The sequence below is a fragment of the Typopeltis vanoorti genome, chromosome 7 (genome assembly GCF_054136105.1).
Source record: "Typopeltis vanoorti isolate ZY-2024b chromosome 7, IOZ_Tvanoo_1.0, whole genome shotgun sequence".
Taxonomy (NCBI): domain Eukaryota; kingdom Metazoa; phylum Arthropoda; class Arachnida; order Uropygi; family Thelyphonidae; genus Typopeltis; species Typopeltis vanoorti.
Genome location: NC_143555.1, coordinates 71,008,608 through 71,029,653, shown reverse-complemented (window position 1 = coordinate 71,029,653; position 21,046 = coordinate 71,008,608). Strand labels below are relative to the sequence as shown.

Sequence of the window (21,046 nt, the reverse complement as noted above, 5' to 3'; positions counted from 1 at the left end):
CATCCTGACAGGAATAGAGATGGAAGGGTATGATGTGTTTCGTGAGGATAGAAGAGGTAAAAACGGAGGGGGGGAGTGCTATTGATGATATAGAAAGAGTTGTGTCCATACAAAGTAGAAATGCAAGAGGGAAATAGTGCCAGTGGTTTTGAGGCAGTATGGTGTGAGATAGAAGTGAATGGAATGAAATACTTGGTTGGATGTTGTTATAGACCAGGTAATGTGGATGGTAGTGACTGTGAAATATATAATGAAATTAGCCAAGCAAATAAGAAAAGAGTGATCATTATGGGCAATTTTAATTATGGCAATATAGACTGGAATGATGAGATAGCAACTGGAAGTAAAGAAAATTAGTTTCTTGAGTTTTTGAGGAATAACTACCTTAGACAGTATGTAACAGAGGGCACACGAGGATTGAGGGTCTTGGATTATTATATATATATTATTTTAGGCAAGTTATTTTACATGGAAAGGGAAAATATACAAACAATTAGATGGGATAGCTATGGGGGATCCCTTAGCTGTGGGATTCCCCCCCCTTCCCCCTTAGCCAAGCTTTTTCATTTTCAATTCTTCATGCAAAATATATCCTATACGTTCTTTTTGAAATGCCTATAGTCTCAGTAATTTCACGCACTTTAACTCGCCGGTCATCCAATATCATATGGTGCACTTGATCAATGATTTCTGGTGTTGTTGCACTTTTTGGATATCCTTCACGAATCATCATCTTCAAGGCTGGTACGGCCATGTTTAAACTCAGCAGCCCATGAAGGAGAAGAGTGCCCATAAACTTTTATGAACTTCAAATGAATTTCTTTTGCTGTTAAACCTTCTTTTACAAAGGATTTTATAACCACACGATACTCAATTTTATCCATTTCAAGGAATACAGACAGCACTTTTGCTTCAGACAGCTATATAAAACAAACTACTTGATAGAATGACTTGCAATTTCACAAGGATGTTATGACAGATGTACCAACTCAGAAAAAAAATCTCTTGCCGATAGTGTTGCCATCTATGGTCGAAGCCGAGAACTTTTTAGACCACCCTTGTATAACAACTCATGGAGATAACAGCCTATTAAATAAAGGTGAACCTAATTGTGCTGTTATGTACTAACTGGAAAATGTCAAATGATTTATAAGACCCATCTTCAAAAATAATTCTATTTTTTGAAATTGATAATAATTGATGAGAAACTCTAGTACATTTATACTGGTATCACATCTTTTGTTTCTTAAACATTTCAGTATGATGAGGTCATGCTCAAGAGATTTTTTTGTTCAGCACTAGAGGCACTCACCTATCATGAAGCCACATATAGACACCCACTGAATGGCAAGCAATTGCTATGCTCAGGAGTGGAATGCTAGGGCTAAACCAGACACTATACCAGCACCACAGTAAGTCTCCTACCCTATCCTGAGCTCATGAGATAGGATACTTACTGCAACATTATTGGGCAAGCCAATTGATCCAAGTCTACTAGCAATTGATCCTTGTTAGGTCATCCAGGACCACCAGTCTTGCTGAAACCGAGCCCAGAGTAATGCAAGACTACCAGGATCCCCTTTTCCACAGGTCCACAATTCGAACCACAAGACAAACACAGAAGTATGGGGGAATTGGATCCCAGTGATGTTGTACTGAGAAATATGATAGTGAAAAAGTTTAAAGAGCAATAGGACAAAGAATATCTTTAGATTATATCTTTACATATTAAAGAATATCATATCTTTAATATGTCATATCTTTATGAACTTCTCATTAAATATCTCAACTATATCCTCTGCAGCAGGTGTCCTTATACCATTTTGTCGAAAGAACTCCCTACGATGATTTTTTTTGTCTCATTAGCTAATTGCTGCTCACACTGAGTCACCCTCCCTACCTGTTCTTTGAACTCCTCATGGAATTGATTAGTAGCACTTATCTTGTGTTGTCTCCATAATGCCTTCTTTCTCTTTATTACACATTTAATTTCTTCATTCATCCATTTCACACCCACCCTACCTGATTTAACCTTCTGACTCTTGTAATAAATTTAGACATTGTTTATACCAGATAGTTCTTAAATATCACCCAAGCAGCACTGATCTCATTTCCACCTAACTCCTCTTCCAGCTGCAAGCTGTCTCCTGAGCTTCTCATAATCACTAACCTTGTAGTTCCACATATACCCTTTCCTCACAGAAGTCCTCATACAACTAGCAACCACCCAGGTAACCACTTCATGGTTACTCTAACCATCTGGAAGGAGATTTGAGATTTTAGTTATAATAACATTCTCTGATGAGATGACATGATTAAATCCAAGACCCTCAATCCCAACGTGCTCTCTGTTATCCCTCAAAAACTCAAAGAAACTCATTTTCTTTACTTCTGGTTGTCATTTCATCATCCAAATCTATTTTGGCATAATTAAAATCGCCCATAATGATCACCCTTTTCCCTATTTGCAAGGCTAATTTGCTTATACATTTCATGGTCGCTACCCCTCCATGTTACTAGATCTATAGAAACATCCAACCAAGTATTTCATACTCAACTCTATCTCACAGCATACTGCCACTATTCCCTACCCCCCCCCCCCTCTGCATCTCTACCTTTTATGGGCATAACTCTTTTTCTATCATCATTAGCACTCCATCTCCCTTTTTACCCTTTCTATCTTCATGAAATACATCATGTCCTTCTATCTCAATTCCTGTCAGGATTTCATCCTCATCCAACAATTTCTCACTTATTCCAGCAATTTTTGGGTTAATGAACTCAATCAATGCAACCATTTCATTTTCCTTGTTTATGAATCGTCTAGCATTCATATACAAACATAACAGCTCATTCCTGACCTATAACAAGTTTCACTGATACCACTTAGATGTGACTTCTCCATACATTCCTGATGCCATTTTCCCTTACTCATCCCAGAACCTTCTTCAAATCTGTTTTCTCTATATCTGAGGCCATCCCATTCCTTCTTGTCTACACATGCATTCACATCCTCTTTGAGCATCAACCTTTCTCATGCTATGTCCACCCTGAGTCACCCCATTTCTCTATTTGTGTTGCAAACTTGTTCTCTCATTCTCTACACTCACACTACCCACTTCTTCATTCATAAACACCACTTCAGTCTCTCCTTGCTTACTCTCTCTCTCTCTCTCTCTCTCTCTCTCACGGTTTCCCATCACTTCTTACTTGCTCAGATTCATTCTCTGCACTCATTACTTTCCCTTCAGCAGCAGTTTCTCCAAATGACTCACACCAAAACAATCAAATGCAGTCCATCACTCAATTACAGTTCAATTCGTCCTTGAAATTCATTCCACACATTAACAAACTGCACTCCTTTATCTTTACACATTTCTGCTAACATCGTTCATAATCCTTGCTCTCTGCCTCATACTGTCATACATGGACAACACACTGACTACCTTTACTATCATACTATAATTTTTTTATCCTTCTCAACAAACTCCTGATTTCCAATCTTATATTCTTCTTCCCAATCAAGTCATTTGTCCCTACTACCAACCCTTTTGCTCACTTACTTCTCATATCCAATGAGTCAATCACTATTCATTTTACCTTCTGGAAAACAAACCTTGTACATTGTCATATTTACCATACCTCTAATAATCAAATCCCCATGCACCATTCACAGGTCTTTCATTACTTTTTTATACAGACATCATTCGTTTTCATCTTCTTCACTCTTCCATACATACCTGCAATTCTCTTCATATGATTTCACATCCACCTCATCTCTTGCCTTATCTTTGCCAACTCATATTTCAAATCTTGAATTATTCTTTCACTGTCACACATGTTTGTTTGCCATCAACCCTGCTTATCACTTTACTATTAATTGCACTCTGTTTTTCAATGTCATTATTTCTGCTTTATTGTTAAATGCATTCTATTTTTCAATACTTTATCAATAATAGAACACTTTTCCTTGCTATCACTTTCTGAACATTCACAAAATCTTCTTAAACTGCTGTTTCAGTTACAACACCATGATCCCTACTCATATTTAAACATGCCTCATGATGATCCATCAGAATATTGCACTTCCAACATACTCATACTCACTATTCTCTTATTCAGCCTCTCTACATAAACATCCATAATATCTTCACATGTATACATACGGCATTTCAAAACTCCATGCTGTTTACTCTGCTTGTTTTCTGTGTCAGCCTATGCAACGATTTGCCTTTCACCATCATTTTATATTACTGTATGAATAAGAACAATGGTTGCTTAAGGGTCAAAGTCAAAAAACTGGAAGGTGATCTCCACATTGCCTTTCAGGAATGTGGAGAACCGACTTGGGCTTCTAACCTGATGCCTAATTCTCATCCTCACGTGGTGCGTCCTGTTAGTAACTATCTGCTGGATACTGAACAAATAAGGATTGGCTGGCAATTTGTACTCTCTGATTAGCTTAAACCAGAAATGCATATGATAGTACTACATGATGAGATGTCATGCTGGCTGGTGTTGTGTCACCTGGTTAAACAAGCCCCCCCCCCCCTCCAATGTTTTCATCAGAGAACCAGAGCACACATTGAAAGGTCAGCTACTGAAACAAGATCTCAACATCTAATAAAAAAAAAGAATAAAACAAAACATCAGAAGAACTGAAGATAGGAACCATCAATATAAGGAGTGTTAATGGAAAGGAAATTCGAAATTGCAAAAAGAATTGGAAAAATACCGAGTGGACGTAATTGGCATTACTAAGACAAAGAATACAAGAACAGGTGAGATCTTACTAAATAATAAGTATAAGATGTTATTTTCAGGCAATAATGATCAAGGAAAGGAAGGAGCAGTGATAGCATTTAACACCAAACATGAAGATAAACTTCTTGATTGGAAGGCAGTTTCAAGTAGAGTTATGTGGGCAAACTTCAAAATGGAGACATGGACAATGAAACTTATTTGTGCCTATGGTCCAACAGAAGGTTCTTCTAAGGAAGAAGTGAAGGAATTTTTTTTTAATAATTATAACAGGCAGCTGACAAAGAAAATCTAAAAAGTGGTCATTGTTGAAGATCTGAACAGCAGAGTAGGAAATGAATCACACCAGGCATATCAGAACATTTTTGGGAAAATTTGAAGAAAAGGGCAAAGCTAATAATAATGGTAAGTTTGTACTGGACTTCTTCTCAGGACACAGACTAGTCATTACTAATACCATGTTTCAACATAAAGATGTGCACACATTTGCATGGAGAGAAGACACAAAAATAAGAAAAGCCTCAATGACTATGTCATTGCTGATAGTGATATCATCAGGCTTGTTCAGGATACGAGCATACAGAGGATTTAAAATTGGGAGTGACCATTACTTAGTTACTAAGCAGTATAAAAATGGATATCACTTTGAAAAGGACAATATATAAGAAAGTCTTAAAAAGAATTAAAGTTGAACAGATTTTACAAGTAAATTGTAGACTCAACTATACAAACATTATTGAAGAAAATAAGAAACAAATTGAAAACAAGAACCAAACCTTGGAGTCTTACTGACAAACTCTGAAGAAGATGATTGATTCGGCCTAGGGAAACATGTGGTGAAGTTGTCTGTGAGGATAAAAAAATAAGAACACCATGGTAGAACAAAAAGTTAAAGAAGCAGTCCTGGAAAAGAAGAAAGCATACCAAAAGTTCCTAGAAAATAAGTTGGCAGATGCCCTAAAAGAATACAGAAAAAAGTGTAAAAGAGCTAAGTTGTGTGCAGAAGTAGCTAAACAAAGGTCATGGGAAGACTTTGGTAAGAATATAGAAAATAAATTTAATGAGGCAGCAAAATGTTCTGGAGGCTATTGAAGAAGCTTAGAAATGAAGGCATGAGTAATTTAAAAGGAATCAAAGATGAGAAAGGACATGAAAAAAGAAGATAGGGATTCTAGATGCCTGGAGTAATAACTTTGAAAGCCTGTTAAAAGGAACAAAGTAGTGACAAAGCCATACTAGAAAATTTTCAACAATAATGCAAACAGGACTACGTATCAATACTTGAGGTATAAAAATATCAGGGCGAGATATCATTAGTACTTGGGAAATTGTGAAGGAATATTTGTTGTAGCAATAGTAAGCTGAATTTCCTGAGTGAAGAAGATGACATAATTTGGTGTAAAGTGGATGACAAACAATGACAAAAACAGGAACTGCAGGTAAAAAAAAGATTATGAAAGAGATATAAGGAGAGGGGTGGCGAGCAGATGCATGAAGAATATAAGACTAAGGTCAGGAGAGTGACTAGCATGGTAAGGAAAGCAAAACTGGAATATGAGAAGAGCTATGTGGCTATAGTGGAGTTGTTCAATGAACACTTTATTGGAGTATTTCATCCTGGAGAAGTAGGTTTTAATACTAGAGGGATAGGGCAGGTTCGAGGTTTAGGGGTGCAAGAAGAGAGTATGTTTCAAATACTGAGTACTCTGCATGTCAATAAAGCAATGAGACTGGAAGGGATTTCACCACAGGTTTTGAGAGAATGTGCTAAAGAACTGACAGCTTTGTTGACCTAGCTTTTCATTGAGAGTCTGGCCATGGAAAAGATGCCCAAAGAGTGGAAGGAAGATAAGATATTGCCATTATATAAGAGTGGTAGTAGAATGGAAGTGTCAAATTATAGACCAGTTTGTGTTTCATCAGTAATTGTTAAGATCTTGGAGAAATTAGTGAGGGACCATATACAACATTGGGCAGATGAGGGTAAGTGTTATCTGTGAAAATCAACATGGATCTTGCTTTTGTGATATGATTGCCATTTATAATAATGTGAGAAGAGCAGTTGATGAGATAAAGGCATATTCTGCCATTTTTTTTTTTTTTGGATTTTGCAAAAGCATTTGACAGGGTGCCACATGATAAGCTGATATTTAAGTTGCAGCACATGGGGTTAGATGTCAAGTTAGTCAAATGGATTCAGGATTGGCTATCTGATAGGAATCAGAGAGTTGTGTGTGGGGTGGGGCAATATCAAGGAGGCAGAAAGTTACAAGTGGGGTCCCACAAGGCTCAGTACTGGACTTGTATTGTTTAACCCTTATATCAATGATATTGTCAGTGGATTGTAGGAGGATATTCAGTTGTTTGCAGATGATGTGAAGCTAGGAAGGGTTATTAGTAATAGTGCAGATGTGGCAGACCTGCAAGAGGATTTGAATAAACTGGACAGATGGTCAAATGAATAGAGGTATCAGTTTAATGCAGCAAAATGTAAAGTCTTGAAAGTTTGGGATACATCAATGGGAGGCAACCACATCTACAAATGATCTGAATCAAAAGCACACTAGAAAATCCTCATTAATTAGACCAAAACTAATCAAAATTAGTACATTCGTTGGATTAGTAATTTATTATCATTAAATCAGATCACTCTTTTGCATGAAATTTAAAATTACATTCAAACACTGCATAGTGAAATTTTATATATGCTACAGACACAAATATTCCATTTCAACAACATGGAATAACATTCTAACTACAGATAAATTGAAAATACATACTTTTATAAATGTCTAAATTGTCCAAAGAGAATCTCATGAGCAATTTGAATTTGTTCATTTCTAGAGGTCCAATCATTGCTGGGGTACTTCTGTTAAATAAACAGATACAACTTTAAAAGTATTCATATAAATTTGAAATGAATTTTCATGATTCTAACATCTCTTAAATATGAAATTTTTGCTAAATTTTATTCTTATTTTTTTTCCCTTTATGGTTCTGTTTTAACTGGTTTCCCAGTGATACCTAATTCCAGCACAAATAAGAAAGCTTTAACCCATGATGTGAAGTAGCACACAGAAACCACATTTACAAATGATCTGAATCAAAAGCACACTAGCAAATCCTCATTAAATGAATCAAACCTAATCAAAATTAGTATATTCGTTGGATTAGTAATTTATTAACATTAAATCAGATTACTCTTTTGCTATTAGAGACAAATATTAATAATTATTATTGCACAGGAAATTCCATGGAATCTGAAGACTCGTTGTGAAAAAAAAAAAAATAACACTCTCCACCAATAGCTGTTGTACCTCTCTTTGAAAACAACGACCAACAAAGAACACACAACTCATTCTGCTAATTAACCACTCTCCAAAAGTTAAATATAATCCTCATACCCTTGCTACTCACACTCTTACTCAATTTCCAGGGATAATTCCAAATATTCTGTTCCCTCAAGCCAAGTACTGAAATATTTCTTCTGCATCAGCCCTATAATCCCTTTTGCTTAAATGTTTCTATCATATCCCCTCCTTTTTGCCTATCAACTAACTTTTCAACCCACAAACCCTCAAATATCACCAAAGTAAGTATTCTACAAACCACTCACCATCTTGGTCACTGGTTCCTCTCTACCACTTTCTCCTCCTCATGAAGCTCAGGTGACCAGACTTGAGAACAGTAATACAGATGTACACATATCAAGGCCTTATAAAGAAGAATGATAATTTCCTTATCTCTGCTTGTTAATGTGTTCTTCAATAACCAAGTTTAATGCTAACTTGACTACTTTTGCAATATGCACTCTGATCTTCAACTCCCTATCCAAAAACAAACCAAAATACCTTGCTTCATTAATTTTTTGGGGGTACAAGTTCCATCAATGTGGTACACAGCTTGTAATTTTTCATCCCCAAATGCATAACTTGCACTTTTACCATATTAAACTGGTATCCATTATCTTTTACCCATACTGTCACCATATTTAAATCATCCTGATTAAATATTGCATTACATTACTTAGGTACATATTAAACAGCAGTGGTCTGGTCCAAACATAGGGCTTTGAAATATACTGCCAGTCACTTGTATTCTCCTGAATTCTGCTTCTCCATATGCTAATCTTTGGCATCTCTCCATCAGCTACTATTATATCTATATCACCAGCTTCATATTCCATCTCCATTTGTCCAAGCTGCATAACAAGTTCCATGTGGTATCTTGTTAAATATTCTTGCAAAATCCAGCAGTATTCTTGTGCAGCTAATCCTTTATTGAATTCAGTTATCATCCTATTATAAAAGAGTAAGTAAGTAAATTGCATTGCCTCCCCACCCCCAGATTATCACACTGTTATCCACCCATTCCTGAGTTCTGTCAATGACCAACTTTACCAATACTTCCATATCACCACTCCCAAGAAAGTCTTTAATTAGTCTTTAATTTGCTGCCCTATCCTGCTCATGGAGCTTCTCTTTCATGCAATGGAACCATTTTGCCCTCGTTTTACTCTCTTGGTTTTGCAAGCTAATATCCTATATAATCCCATGGCTGCATTTACACTGAGATTCTACAATATTCTAAGTATTTCCAATAACCTCTATTTTCACATCAAGTCCTGTCACATCTGTTACTGCAGTATCCTAATTTGGATGATAATCTTTGTAAAGCGATCATTTAGTAACTCAATTATTTCATCTGCTTTGTCACCTTGCTATTATCAACATTCTTTATCTTCCCATATTCATTCTTCCTTTTACTTGCCATACAGTGAAAGAACTCTGAGATTTCCTTCAGCCTACTCAGCAAATTTCTTCTTATAACTATAATTTGTTTTTCTTACCATGGTCATCTTTCATGTCTGAGCAATGTGCTGCTTATAAGCTTATGATCATTTTTCTTTTTCTTATTCCCTCCACAATAATTTTTTTTTCAGATGCTCTGCTTAATGATACTACTCATCCACATAACTCTTACTTGATTCATCCACTTTCTGATATTGTATAGACAGTCTGATACTGCTTCCTTCAGCTGTCCCTGGATTATCTTCTGTGCAATGGTATCATCTTTCCCTTGCAAATTCTTGTACCATACCACATCATAATTGCATTTATTATATTATATTATATTATATATATATATATATATATATATATATATACCCTTACACTCTCAAACTCTGGTCCTCTCCATCACATACTGTCTCAAGTAATTATATCTTAGCAAGTGAAAAAATTCCATTTCATTCTTGCAATGTGACCCTTCCAAATTATGTATCCATAGATAAAGTCCCCCATCACAGTACTTGCCTTACATTCATTATGCTAATTTGTCAATGCATGTCTTCCACATCATCTCTTGCCCTTCTGACAAGTCTACAGCAACCAGCTGTATATTTTGTCCAAGTAGCTATTGTTTCACATCAGACTGCTTCAAATGATCTGCCATCACAAATATGTCTTCCTAATCCCAACCTCTTTTTGGCTGCAACTGATCTACTATCATTAACTGAGCTCCTTCATATTTTCTCTTTCCTCTCTGGAAACATTTTATCACTCACATTCTGTCCATGTAAGTACATCATCTGCTGTCAGTCAAGTCTCACTTTTGGTGAGGTTACACCAACCAATATCAATATAATCTATATTAATTTTGTGGCCCGTTAGCTCAGTTGGTTAGAGCGTCATGCTAATAACGTGAAGGTCACGGGTTCGATTACCCCGCCCCAAGGGGCCAGAGTTTTGCCGGCTTGGCAAAATACGCTAACCACTTGGCAAGCCGGGTGGTTAGCGTATCCGCTGTCCAGCCAAAAGGCCGCGGGGTTCAAATCCCGCTGTGGGCATGGATGTTTGTGATTGTCTGTGAAAGCACTAGTGGTGGTAGTCAGCGATAGATGATGAAGGTTGGTGTTAGATGATGAAGGTTGGTGGAGTATTGAGACGAAGAGTTGTAGAGTTGATGCCCTCCCTCAATGAGTCTTTGGACTCCCTGGAGGTGTGATATAATAATGATATATAATAACAATAACTCCTTTCTCTTATTCCTAATACTTGTATCATTAGTATTCATAAACTGTACCATCACTTTAGGCACTCACTCATCTCATGAGTGCCTGCATCACCCTAATAACTTTAATTTTCCTGACTTTGCACTTTAAGCTCTCAGTGAACAAAGTTTTCTTGATAATCCTAACTCCAAATCCATATAAGTGCAGTGCATCATTATTACATAAGTTCTTCCATTCATCAAATTTAGTTTGCAGGTCGGCAAACTCCACACCATTCCTTCTGTCAGCATATTAATAAATCAATGCACAACCTGTGCATTGATTTATTTGCAATCATTGCCCTCCTCCTCATCTGGTCTTTATCATATATGCATATCATATCATATCATACATAAAGACATCCTGTCTTTATCATACAAGAAGACTTATATACCTCACTTTCCTACTCTTCTGTTTTATTTCTTCCAATAAGTCTGTCATATTTTCTTTGATACAATATTTTTTCACATTTCAATTTTTAGTACCAGCAGCAAAATAATGAATTCTTCAACCTTACCTTTTTGCATCCTGACACTAAAGTTATTAATTTTTGCACCAGGGAAACAAGATTTAGTCATGTTCTCAATTACTCTTTATATCATGGAATCACAATACATTTCTTTCTCCTTATTTTCCTCCTCATCTTGTCTTTATCATACATGCATATCATATCATATCATACATAAAGACATCCTGCCTTTATCATACAAGAAGACTTATATACCTCACCTTCCTACTCTTCTGTTTCATTTCTTCCAATAAGTCTGTCATATTTTCTTCGATACAATATTTTTTCACATTTCAATTTTTAGTACCAGCAGCAAAATAATGAATTCTTCAACCTTACCTTTTTGCATCCTGACATTAAAGTTATTAATTTTTGCACCAGGGAAACAAGATTTAGTCATGTTCTCATTAATTACTCTTTATATCATGGAATCGCAATACATTTCTTTCTCCTTATTTTCCTTCTCTCACTTAGTCAAATGTTTTGCTTTCTTACTTTTAACTCTTCCTTTTTTCTCTTCTCAGCTCTATTAACTGCCTGACATTTTTATAATTATTCAATCTATTGCTTGGTCCTGGAAGGACTATGTAAGTGTACTATTCTTTTATTAAGTCCTCTTTGTTCTCTTGACCTTCCACCATTGCACTTTCAACAATATTGCTGCACTAATATCTTCTCAACTTTTGTTAATATTTTCCACTCTGCTATCTGTTTCACTCTCTCTCTCTCTGCATAACTAGCACTCACCTCTACAATTCCTAATCTTTAATATTGTGCAATGAATATCTTATGCACAAATACTGGCTGCTTATTGAACCATTGAAAAAACAAAATCAGAAAAAAAAATTAATGAAGAAAATAGCTTAAAGACATCAACCTGGCAATGACAACTATTGCACAATGAAAAGAATAAAATTATATCAGCTCCTGAGAAGCATTCATGTCATTTAAGTAGTGCAATACAGTAACTCATGCTGAAGGTTAATATTTTGTTGAGCTGCTTGATCACTGTTGAAACTTGCAAAATTTCATATGCAAATATCATTTTTGCTTACTTGGTATTAACATGATTGATATTCTTTCTTTTCATCCTTTTCAACATGCTTACCATCCAGCTGAAAAGCTGCAAACCTATATACCAGTACATTAATACTGGAAGTTGGCTAAGGGTTTGTTTTTAAATATTTTTTTACCATTCATTTTTTTACATAATCTAGAAACCACACTCTAGAGGCTGAATATGGAACATTTCAACCTGCTTTAGGCCTATAATAAGTAAATAAGAAGGCTGGAGTCTTACAGCAGATGATATGAAATACACCTGCAACCTAAAGGCAATCACAAACATCCATGGCAATGGTTGGATTTGAATCTGCAATTTGTTGGTGGGAGAGAGGATTTCTAACCTCTCAGCCAACCAGGCCATAATTAAAAATCTAATAATGATTATTGGATAAAAAAAATTTCTGTTTGACAATGAAAATTATTAAATTTTTAATGCCAGCCTGGTTGGGTAAGTGATTAGAAATCCACTGATCAAGGGGTATGTGTGTATTTGGGATTTTTGGTTGGTTCTGATGAAGATCACAGCCCAGTGAACTCATCAAAAAAAAAAAAAAAAAAAGCACTAAGAAAACAGATACATGGGATCTTGGAGAGAATTTTTATCTTTTTAGTAGTGCAATAACAAAAGGATATTGTGAGAAAGGTCTGTATCATAAGCTCTCAACCAGATTTCATATTTTGAAAACATTAAGAACTACAATGTCATTCCTGCATCTAAGCTAAAAATCAACATCTTCCTAATGGAACTTAACATCAGCGTTGCTCATTATACTACCAACCCCCTTTCATTTCTACAACTAGCAAACAACTGAATATCTGCTGTCAACAGACATATTTCATGTGTATTGACAGGAGATAGTAGGGAGCCAGGAAAGAATCCAACAATATATCACTGCTTACCTTTCTTTTCCATACAGTAACTTAGTTGTAAACAATCCATTTCTTATACATCTGACCAATTTACTATCCAATCCCATCTCTCCTAGCTTGTCCTATAGTAACCAAATTCCATAAATATCACCATATTGGAACTCCCTCAACTAACATGTGTTACTTGTGCATCATAACATTCAAATGGTCTACTAAAGAATGACCTAGTCCCCCCCCCCATGAGCTATATTGACCAACATAAAGAATCTGATGTCTATCAACCCAATCCTGTATACTATTCCAAACCAATGTCTATATCAGCATTTTCCAAACTTTTCCTACAATGGAACACTTCACAAATCCTGAAATTTTCACGGAACACCTTTGTTATTTTGTAATGTATTAATTAATGATTAATTTAATTTAGCTGATTTCTTATTATTAATGAATAATTAAACATCAATTAAACATAAACATCCTTAAATTAATAAATTTTGTTTAATCCTTTATCCACGTGTAAGCAAACAAACTAACCGATAATTTTTCACAGTATTAACAACACCACACACACTTTTATCACAAAGATGTTTTAATAACGCTTATATTTTGCTGATTTTCAACTCAGCATCATCAGAGCACAACACACTTGTATACTGCACCTGAAAATATCTCAGGACTGAGGTAAAGTGGTGCAACACCAGGCAACTCCGAGCAAAGGTGGACCAAGCTCTCATCACTCCTTGTCTCAGTATCTCCCATAATGCAAAGCACATCTCCTTGCAGACATGTATAGTGCTATGCATTAACGGAAGGGCCACTACCCAGACCGGTTTTGACCTTTATTGAGGTCTCGTCAGTGGGAGGCAGACCCAAATGTGGAGATACTAAGGCAGAAGCAATAGGAGAGGTCATATTTACCTATACAAACTCTGTTTGCTTACACTTGCATAAAGAATTAAACAAAATTTATTATAAATTTAGTCAAACCAAGCACAAAATAAACTTCCAAAATCTTTCTCTAAATCAAGAGTAATTTAATAATAAGGTGGTACACCTGTTGGCAATTCGCATAGGTAAATATGACCTCTCCTATTGCTTCTGCCTTAGTATCTCCATGTTTGGGTCTGCCTCCCACTGACGAGACCTCAATAAAGGTCAAAACCGGTCTGGGTAGTGGCCCTTCCCTTAATGCATAGCACTATACATGTCTGCAAGGAGATGTGCTTTGCATTATGGGAGATACTGAGACAAGGAGTGATGAGATCTTGGTCCACCTTTGCTGGGAGTTGCCTGGTGTTGCACCACCTTACCTCAGTCCTGAAGATATTTTCAGGCACAAACTATGTTTGCTTACACTTGGATAAAGGATTAAACTAAATTTATTATAGTCTAACCAAATGCAAAATAAACTTCCAACATCTTTCTCTAAATCCAGAGTAATTCAATAATAAGGTCTATTGGCAACTCGGATAGGTAAATATGACCTCTCCTATTGCTTCTGCCTTAGCATCTCCATGTTTGGGTCTGCCTCCCATGCTGGATATGAGAGGCTCTGCTTGGGGTAGGTTTTTGCCTGTCTCTGAGTAGAGCCACTGCTGAGATTATGGCTCTGTCTGGTGGTGGGTGAGCCTGCCACTGGGTAGAGCCAACACTGAGAAGTTCTTCTTGGTGACGGAGTGAGCCTGTCACTGAGTGGAACAAAACTGAGTTGGGCGATCTTTTGGGATCGTCTAATTTTTAGAGAGGTCTTTACTTAAATCCACCTCAATAAAGGTTCGAAACCGGTCTGGGTAGTGGCCTTTCCCTTAATGCATAGCAGTATACATGTCCGCAAGGAGATCTGCTTTGCATTATTTGAGATACCGAGACAAGGAGTGATGAGAGCTTGGTCCACCTTTGCTCGGAGTGTCTGGTGTTGCACCACCTTACCTCACTCCTGAAGATATTTTCAGGAGCAAACTTTGTTTTCTTACACTTGGATAAAGGATTAAACAAAATTTATTATAGTCTAACCAAATGCAAAATAAACTTCCAATATCATTAAATTAATTTGTGCTGATTTTCATTGACATATCCCATTCTGATCACCAAAAATTTCTAATATTATAAGTACTTACGAGTGAATGCAGACTTCTTCTCCTGTGTGATGGTAGTTTTCTCCTCCTTTTGTACATCCTGGAGATTGCTTTGTAGGCTGGTGATGAATGAATCGCTATCTGTTGCGTCACAAACACCTTCAATAAGAGATTTCTTAATACCAAAATTAAACAAAGTCCCTTCTCTCTTATTCATATTAAAATTTAAATCAGCAGGCCTATTACTTTTAAAAAATCACGGCACTAGGATTTCGAAACTTTCACCCTACAATACAAACTTACGAAGAAAGTATTCAGTATTACTAGATTTGAGAACTGGAACCAGACTACCTTGATCTTCAATTTTAGTAGAAAAAAATTTTTTTATACTTCCTTGGTGATTGGTCACTAACATTTGCAACACAGATGTTATTTCTTTCATGAGAACAGAGGATACATTGCCCATTGTTGTAATCGGCTTGCAGGTAATTTTTAAATCGGTCATAAACAGCGATATTCTCTTTCCCAATTGTTGAAAGATTTCGATGTGTGAAAATTAACGATAATTCATGAATATTTCCATGTTTAAAAATATGCTGCTTGGTCACTGATAGTTGCTACATAGATGTTATTTCCTTCAGTTTTGAGAGCAGAGGATATGCTGCCCATAACCCGCTTGCAGGCAATGTTTATGACCGGTCATAAAAAGCGGTATTCCCTTTCCCAAATGTTGAAAGTTTTCGATGTGTGAAAATTAACGATAATTCATGAATACTTCCACATTTAAAAATACATGGCTTGGTCACTAACATTTGCTATATACAGATGTTATTAGGCATTCTGGGTCTGAGCTTTTCGACATATTCACGAATATTATTCTTCTTGGAATATTTCCACTATGAAATATTTATTCATGAAAAATGCTTAGAAAACTAAAATGGTGTAAGAGGTTTTTCAACTTACTATGTACAGAAATATGGGATAAATTAAAAACCTAGTAAGCATAAAACCCAGCATATCAATTCAAGACGTTATTATAAAAATATGAAGAGGACAGTACTTAACTGATAATAGATGGATTTGTTAAGGGATGTGCTCTTGTTTTAGTAATATGCTAGCCTTTTGTAATAAAGTTACAAGAGCAGTAGATGAGGGAAAGGCATATACTGCCATTGTCTTGAATTTAGCGAAGACATTTGATAGGGTGCCACATGATAAGCTGATATTTAAGTTGCAGAACATGAGTTTGGATGTCAGGTTGGTCAATTGGATTCAGAAAAGGTGGTGAAGGTAACACAGAGGATTGCTGAAATAATGAGAAGGATGCTGACCTGCAGAGATAAAACAGTTATCATTCTGTTGTATAAGAACCTGATCAGACCACACTTAAACGATTGTTCTCAGATTTGGTTCCCAGGATTTGAAGGGGATAAATTAACTGGGGAAAGGATGCAAAGGTGGATAACAAAGATGATTTCAAGACTGTACAATGTTAGTTATGAGGATTGGCTGAGGGAATGTGGACTGCAGAGTTTGGTGAAGAAGAAGGAGAGGTGATATGATTGAGACTTTTAAACTGTTGAGAGGTGGTTACAGGGTTGACACTGGGGAGTTCTTTCATTTGGTTGAACAGTGGGAAGGAGTGATGACAAGGGACTATCCCTGGAAGTTACAAAAGGAAGCTGTGAGCAAGAGGGTGAAGATTGGTTTCTCTGCATGAAGGCTGGTTGAACTGTGGAATGCATTGCCTGATAGAGTGGTGAGAGCAAGAACGATCAATGAGTTTAAGGCGTGGTTTCTTTGCACAGAGGGTGGTTGACCATGGAATGCATTGTTTGATAGAGTGGTGAGAGCGAGAACAGTCAATGAGTTTAAGGAGTGGTATGATAGACTTTGTGTTTCCTAGGAGGGACCTCCCGCAATGAGTCTTTTGACTCCATGGAGGCCTGAATAATAATAATAATAATAACAAAAGGGACTGTGTTTCAATATACTGGCTCTAGTGACAGCATCTGAGAATCTACACACACACACATACACACACACACCATATAAATATGTTTTGTCTCCAGTTGTGGAGATAAGTAGTCAGGCTTAACTTAGGAACTGGCAAATCATGTTGTTTTATTTCTGTTAAAGAGATTGTTCTTATAAAGATTGTTTTTATACTCCAAGTGTTTATTATTTACAAAAGGGTTCAATTCCGATTGGTGCAATGACTTTTAGCTGCTTCTTTTAGAATAGGGAAAATCACTGACTCAAGACCAAATACAAAAAATATACACCTTTAATAAAACTAAAACAATATATACACTTTAAATAAAATTACATAACTACAAAAAATACTGGATCCAAGTCCTCCTAAAAGAAATCTACACTTAAGAGATTTTCTTATTCAAAAATATTAAAATCATTCATTCTCTGACTCATTCTATTATTGGATTGTTTGACATATACTTAATCGCATCTACCAGACTAAACACCTTGTTTTCACAATAACAAAATGTTCATAGTCAGTTTCTTTGTTAGGGTCTTTTCTGAAAATATAAATTTTCTTCTTCTTTTCCATAGGATCCTTTCTTATCACCCTTATGTAGCATACAATATTATTCCTCCTGTCTCACTGAAGCATAAATACTCTGAATTCACTGAAGTATAGATACCTTACCTCTTGCAGTTCAATTTGATGCACAATTTACTAATTTTTGTACCGAAGGAAAAAAGTTTCTAATGCTACTTTATAAACAACAACATGAAGGCTTTAAATAAAAAAAGGATGCATGTATGACTATAAGGCAAGTGACCATAACAGACTAAAAACATAGCCTGCTGAAGCCCTGACATGAAAATACTCCATGGTACAGGACTCAGCATTGCATGAGAAAAGAGAAAGGAACATTTTGAAGGAAACTATATCTGACTGCATTCCTCGAGTTAGGAGAATAAACTGCATGGGATTTAAATCATGAATAAGACTTTAAATTAAGAGATACACACAAAAATAAAATGTTGTGGATCCAATACCAGGAGAAAGTGATGACTAGGCACAGGAGCAATATAAAAAAATAAAATATAATAAATAAATAAAAAAACAAGCTAACAGAGTGCCTGCCTGCCTGACAGCCAATCCTTTTTTCTATTTCTTTTCATATAGTGTCAGATGCTAGTCAGATCTACAAAAAAGAGCACTATGAAAAATGTTAGAAGTTAAGGAAAAGCTGAGAAAATTATTTTGCCATGTGGCAAGTAATAGGCAAAATGACCACAGAAGAATAACCTTAGTTATTGAAAAATGTAGGAGAGTGTCAGTGTTTTAGAAATAGCTGTGCTGTTAAGCAATCACTTTAGTATGCTAAATATCCCAGGAAGACCTATTAGTTAAGAAAGATAGAGGTGGATGAGCTGAAGATATTAACACTATTGTAATAACTGGATTCAAACATAGCAGTGTAAATGGGCAATAAACAGCAAGGGTGCTGAAGGAAAGTGCAAGAGCACTGGCAATGCCGCTGACTTAGTTATTTTACTTAAGTCTCAATACAAGCATTCCTGATGAGTGGAAGCACAGCAGGGTAATTCTTATTATACAAGAGATTAGGACAGAAGCAACCAGTTATATACCAATCTCTGGAGTGGTCATTAAGATGCTGGAGAGGCTAATTTGGATCTAGAGGTTAGTTTGTTAGATTGTGATGATACAACAACCATGAGGCTTGCGTAGACAAGTATGGCACAATCTTATGAAACTAATATAAAGATATTTGTTATAATGTATTTTTTTTGTCTGCCAACTGCATATGTTTTCGTGGCTAGTTTGCCTGGTAGGAAGAAAAACCTGAATTTCTGGGAGGAAAACCCTACTACCTCTCTATATGAGACCAGCTAACTCAACTACAATTAAAAAGGGCCTGATAGAGGTCCTTCTCCTCCAAGATGGGATTCTAACTCGGGTCTTTTCAACCAAAGAGCATGGCTGAAACCAACTTAGCAATGGAAGCACTCATTCCAAGATTAGTAGATAGCATTAAATTTTCTACAAAGGATAGTATAGATATCCTAAAAGTACATTTTGCTCTAGAAATTTGCTTATGTTTTATAATAGTCACTGCAGAGCTGAATAAGGAGAATGGATATACCACAATACTTTTGGAATTTGCCAAGGCATCTGACAGCATTCCATAGTGGAATTGGTTATCCAAACTCAAAAGAATAGATAGACAAAACAGACTTATGATATGGACAGGATGGTGACAAATTGATAGGTATCAGCAAGTAATGTATGGAGATGGAGAGTCTACAAGAAAGAAAGTCCAAGTAGGATATCACAGGGTTCTCTTCTTTCCTTGGACCACTGTTATTTAACTTGGATATTAATAATATGGGTGACGGTATGGGTGGTAATACACAATTATTTACCAGTGATGAAAAGCTAGAAAGGATAGTACAGGACAGCTCCAATGCAGATCCTTGCAGGCTGATCAGAACAAACTGGTTCTGTGCTGCACTTAGCAGAGTTAGGCATTCTGGACCAAGGATGTTGCAGGCAGAGTACTCTTATTCTTCTTACTAATGCAATTTGCTACATGTGGTTAATGTAGCTATAGCGATATAAGTTATGGTAAACAATGAGTTAAGACCACATTGCTAAGATGGTTAAGTCACCATATCAGAAAACTGAATTAAATGTTGAAGAGAACATTTACTCACGGGAATAAGGAAGTTATTCTTCCACTGGCAAGGCTTTGATAAGACTACATCTTGAACTGTAATCAGATATAGTCACCTGGGGTTTAAGGAGATGCACATATCCAGAAAAGGATAATGAAAATTACAAGGGTGGTCTGAAAAGTTCTCTGCCTAACAATGAAAAAACAAATTTATAATTTCAAAATTATTTTTATCTTTCAACATAATCTCCCTTAGGACTAATACATTTATTCCAGCGATGCTCCAGCGCCATTATCTCGTCCCTGCAGTTGTTCTCAGTAAGATCTGCAAAATACCCCTATACAGCTGCAATCACCTCTTGATTTGGGAAAAAAAAAAAAAAAAAAAAAAAAAAAAAAAAACGCTGATCGGCAAGGAAGAGTTTTAGTTGTGGGAAGAGATAGAAGTCAGAGGGAGCGAAATCTGGGGAATAGGTTGGATGTTCTAACAATTCATAGTGCACAATCCTTAATTTTCCCATTGCCAAAACACCTTTCTGGGCAAGTGCATTGTCCTGATGAAAGATGTTTTTTTCTTCTGCGTATCGGGTCTTTTCTCACAAACCTTTTCGTCTAGTCTGGTTAAAAGATCGGAATAATATTCCCCTGTTATTGTTTTAACCTTTTCAAGATATTTAATAAACAAAAATGCCGTTAGCATCCCAAAACACCGATGCTATGACCTTTCGCTGATGGAACGAACTTTGTCTTCTTTGGCACTGAACAACCGGCTTCTGTCCACTGTTTTGACTGCTGTTTGGATTCTGGTGTGTAATGGTAAATCCAAGTCTCATCCATAGTAATAAATTGATGCACAAAATCAGTTTTATTCTTATTAAAATGCTCCAAGCACTATTCAGAGATTTTCAGGAAAGTGCATTTTTGATCTGCTGTGAGCAAGTGCATCACCCATCTTGCGCAAAGTTTTTTCATTTGCAATTCTTCATGCAAATTATATCCTACATGTTCTTTTGAAATGCCTATAGTCTCATCAATTTCACGCACTTTG

General features: G+C 36.2%; 1 protein-coding gene and 1 non-coding gene across 5 annotated transcripts in view; one reads left to right on the top strand and one right to left on the bottom strand.

Annotated features, from left to right (window-relative positions):
- Positions 1-21,046, bottom strand: part of LOC150104769 (rho guanine nucleotide exchange factor 17-like) — a 678,990-nt gene that overhangs the window by 229,905 nt on the left and 428,039 nt on the right. For all 4 annotated transcript variants that reach the window (XR_016548547.1, XR_016548548.1, XM_090395338.1 and 1 more), the window contains one exon: positions 7,542-7,630. Coding sequence is in view for 2 of the 4 variants with exons in the window: in XM_090395338.1 (XP_090251464.1) it covers positions 7,542-7,630 (89 nt within the window). In the remaining 2 variants the exon portion in view is untranslated. The remainder of the gene's footprint in view (positions 1-7,541; positions 7,631-21,046) is intronic.
- TRNAI-AAU (transfer RNA isoleucine (anticodon AAU)) lies at positions 10,424-10,503 on the top strand. Its single transcript has one exon. It is a non-coding gene; the product is annotated as a tRNA-Ile (tRNA).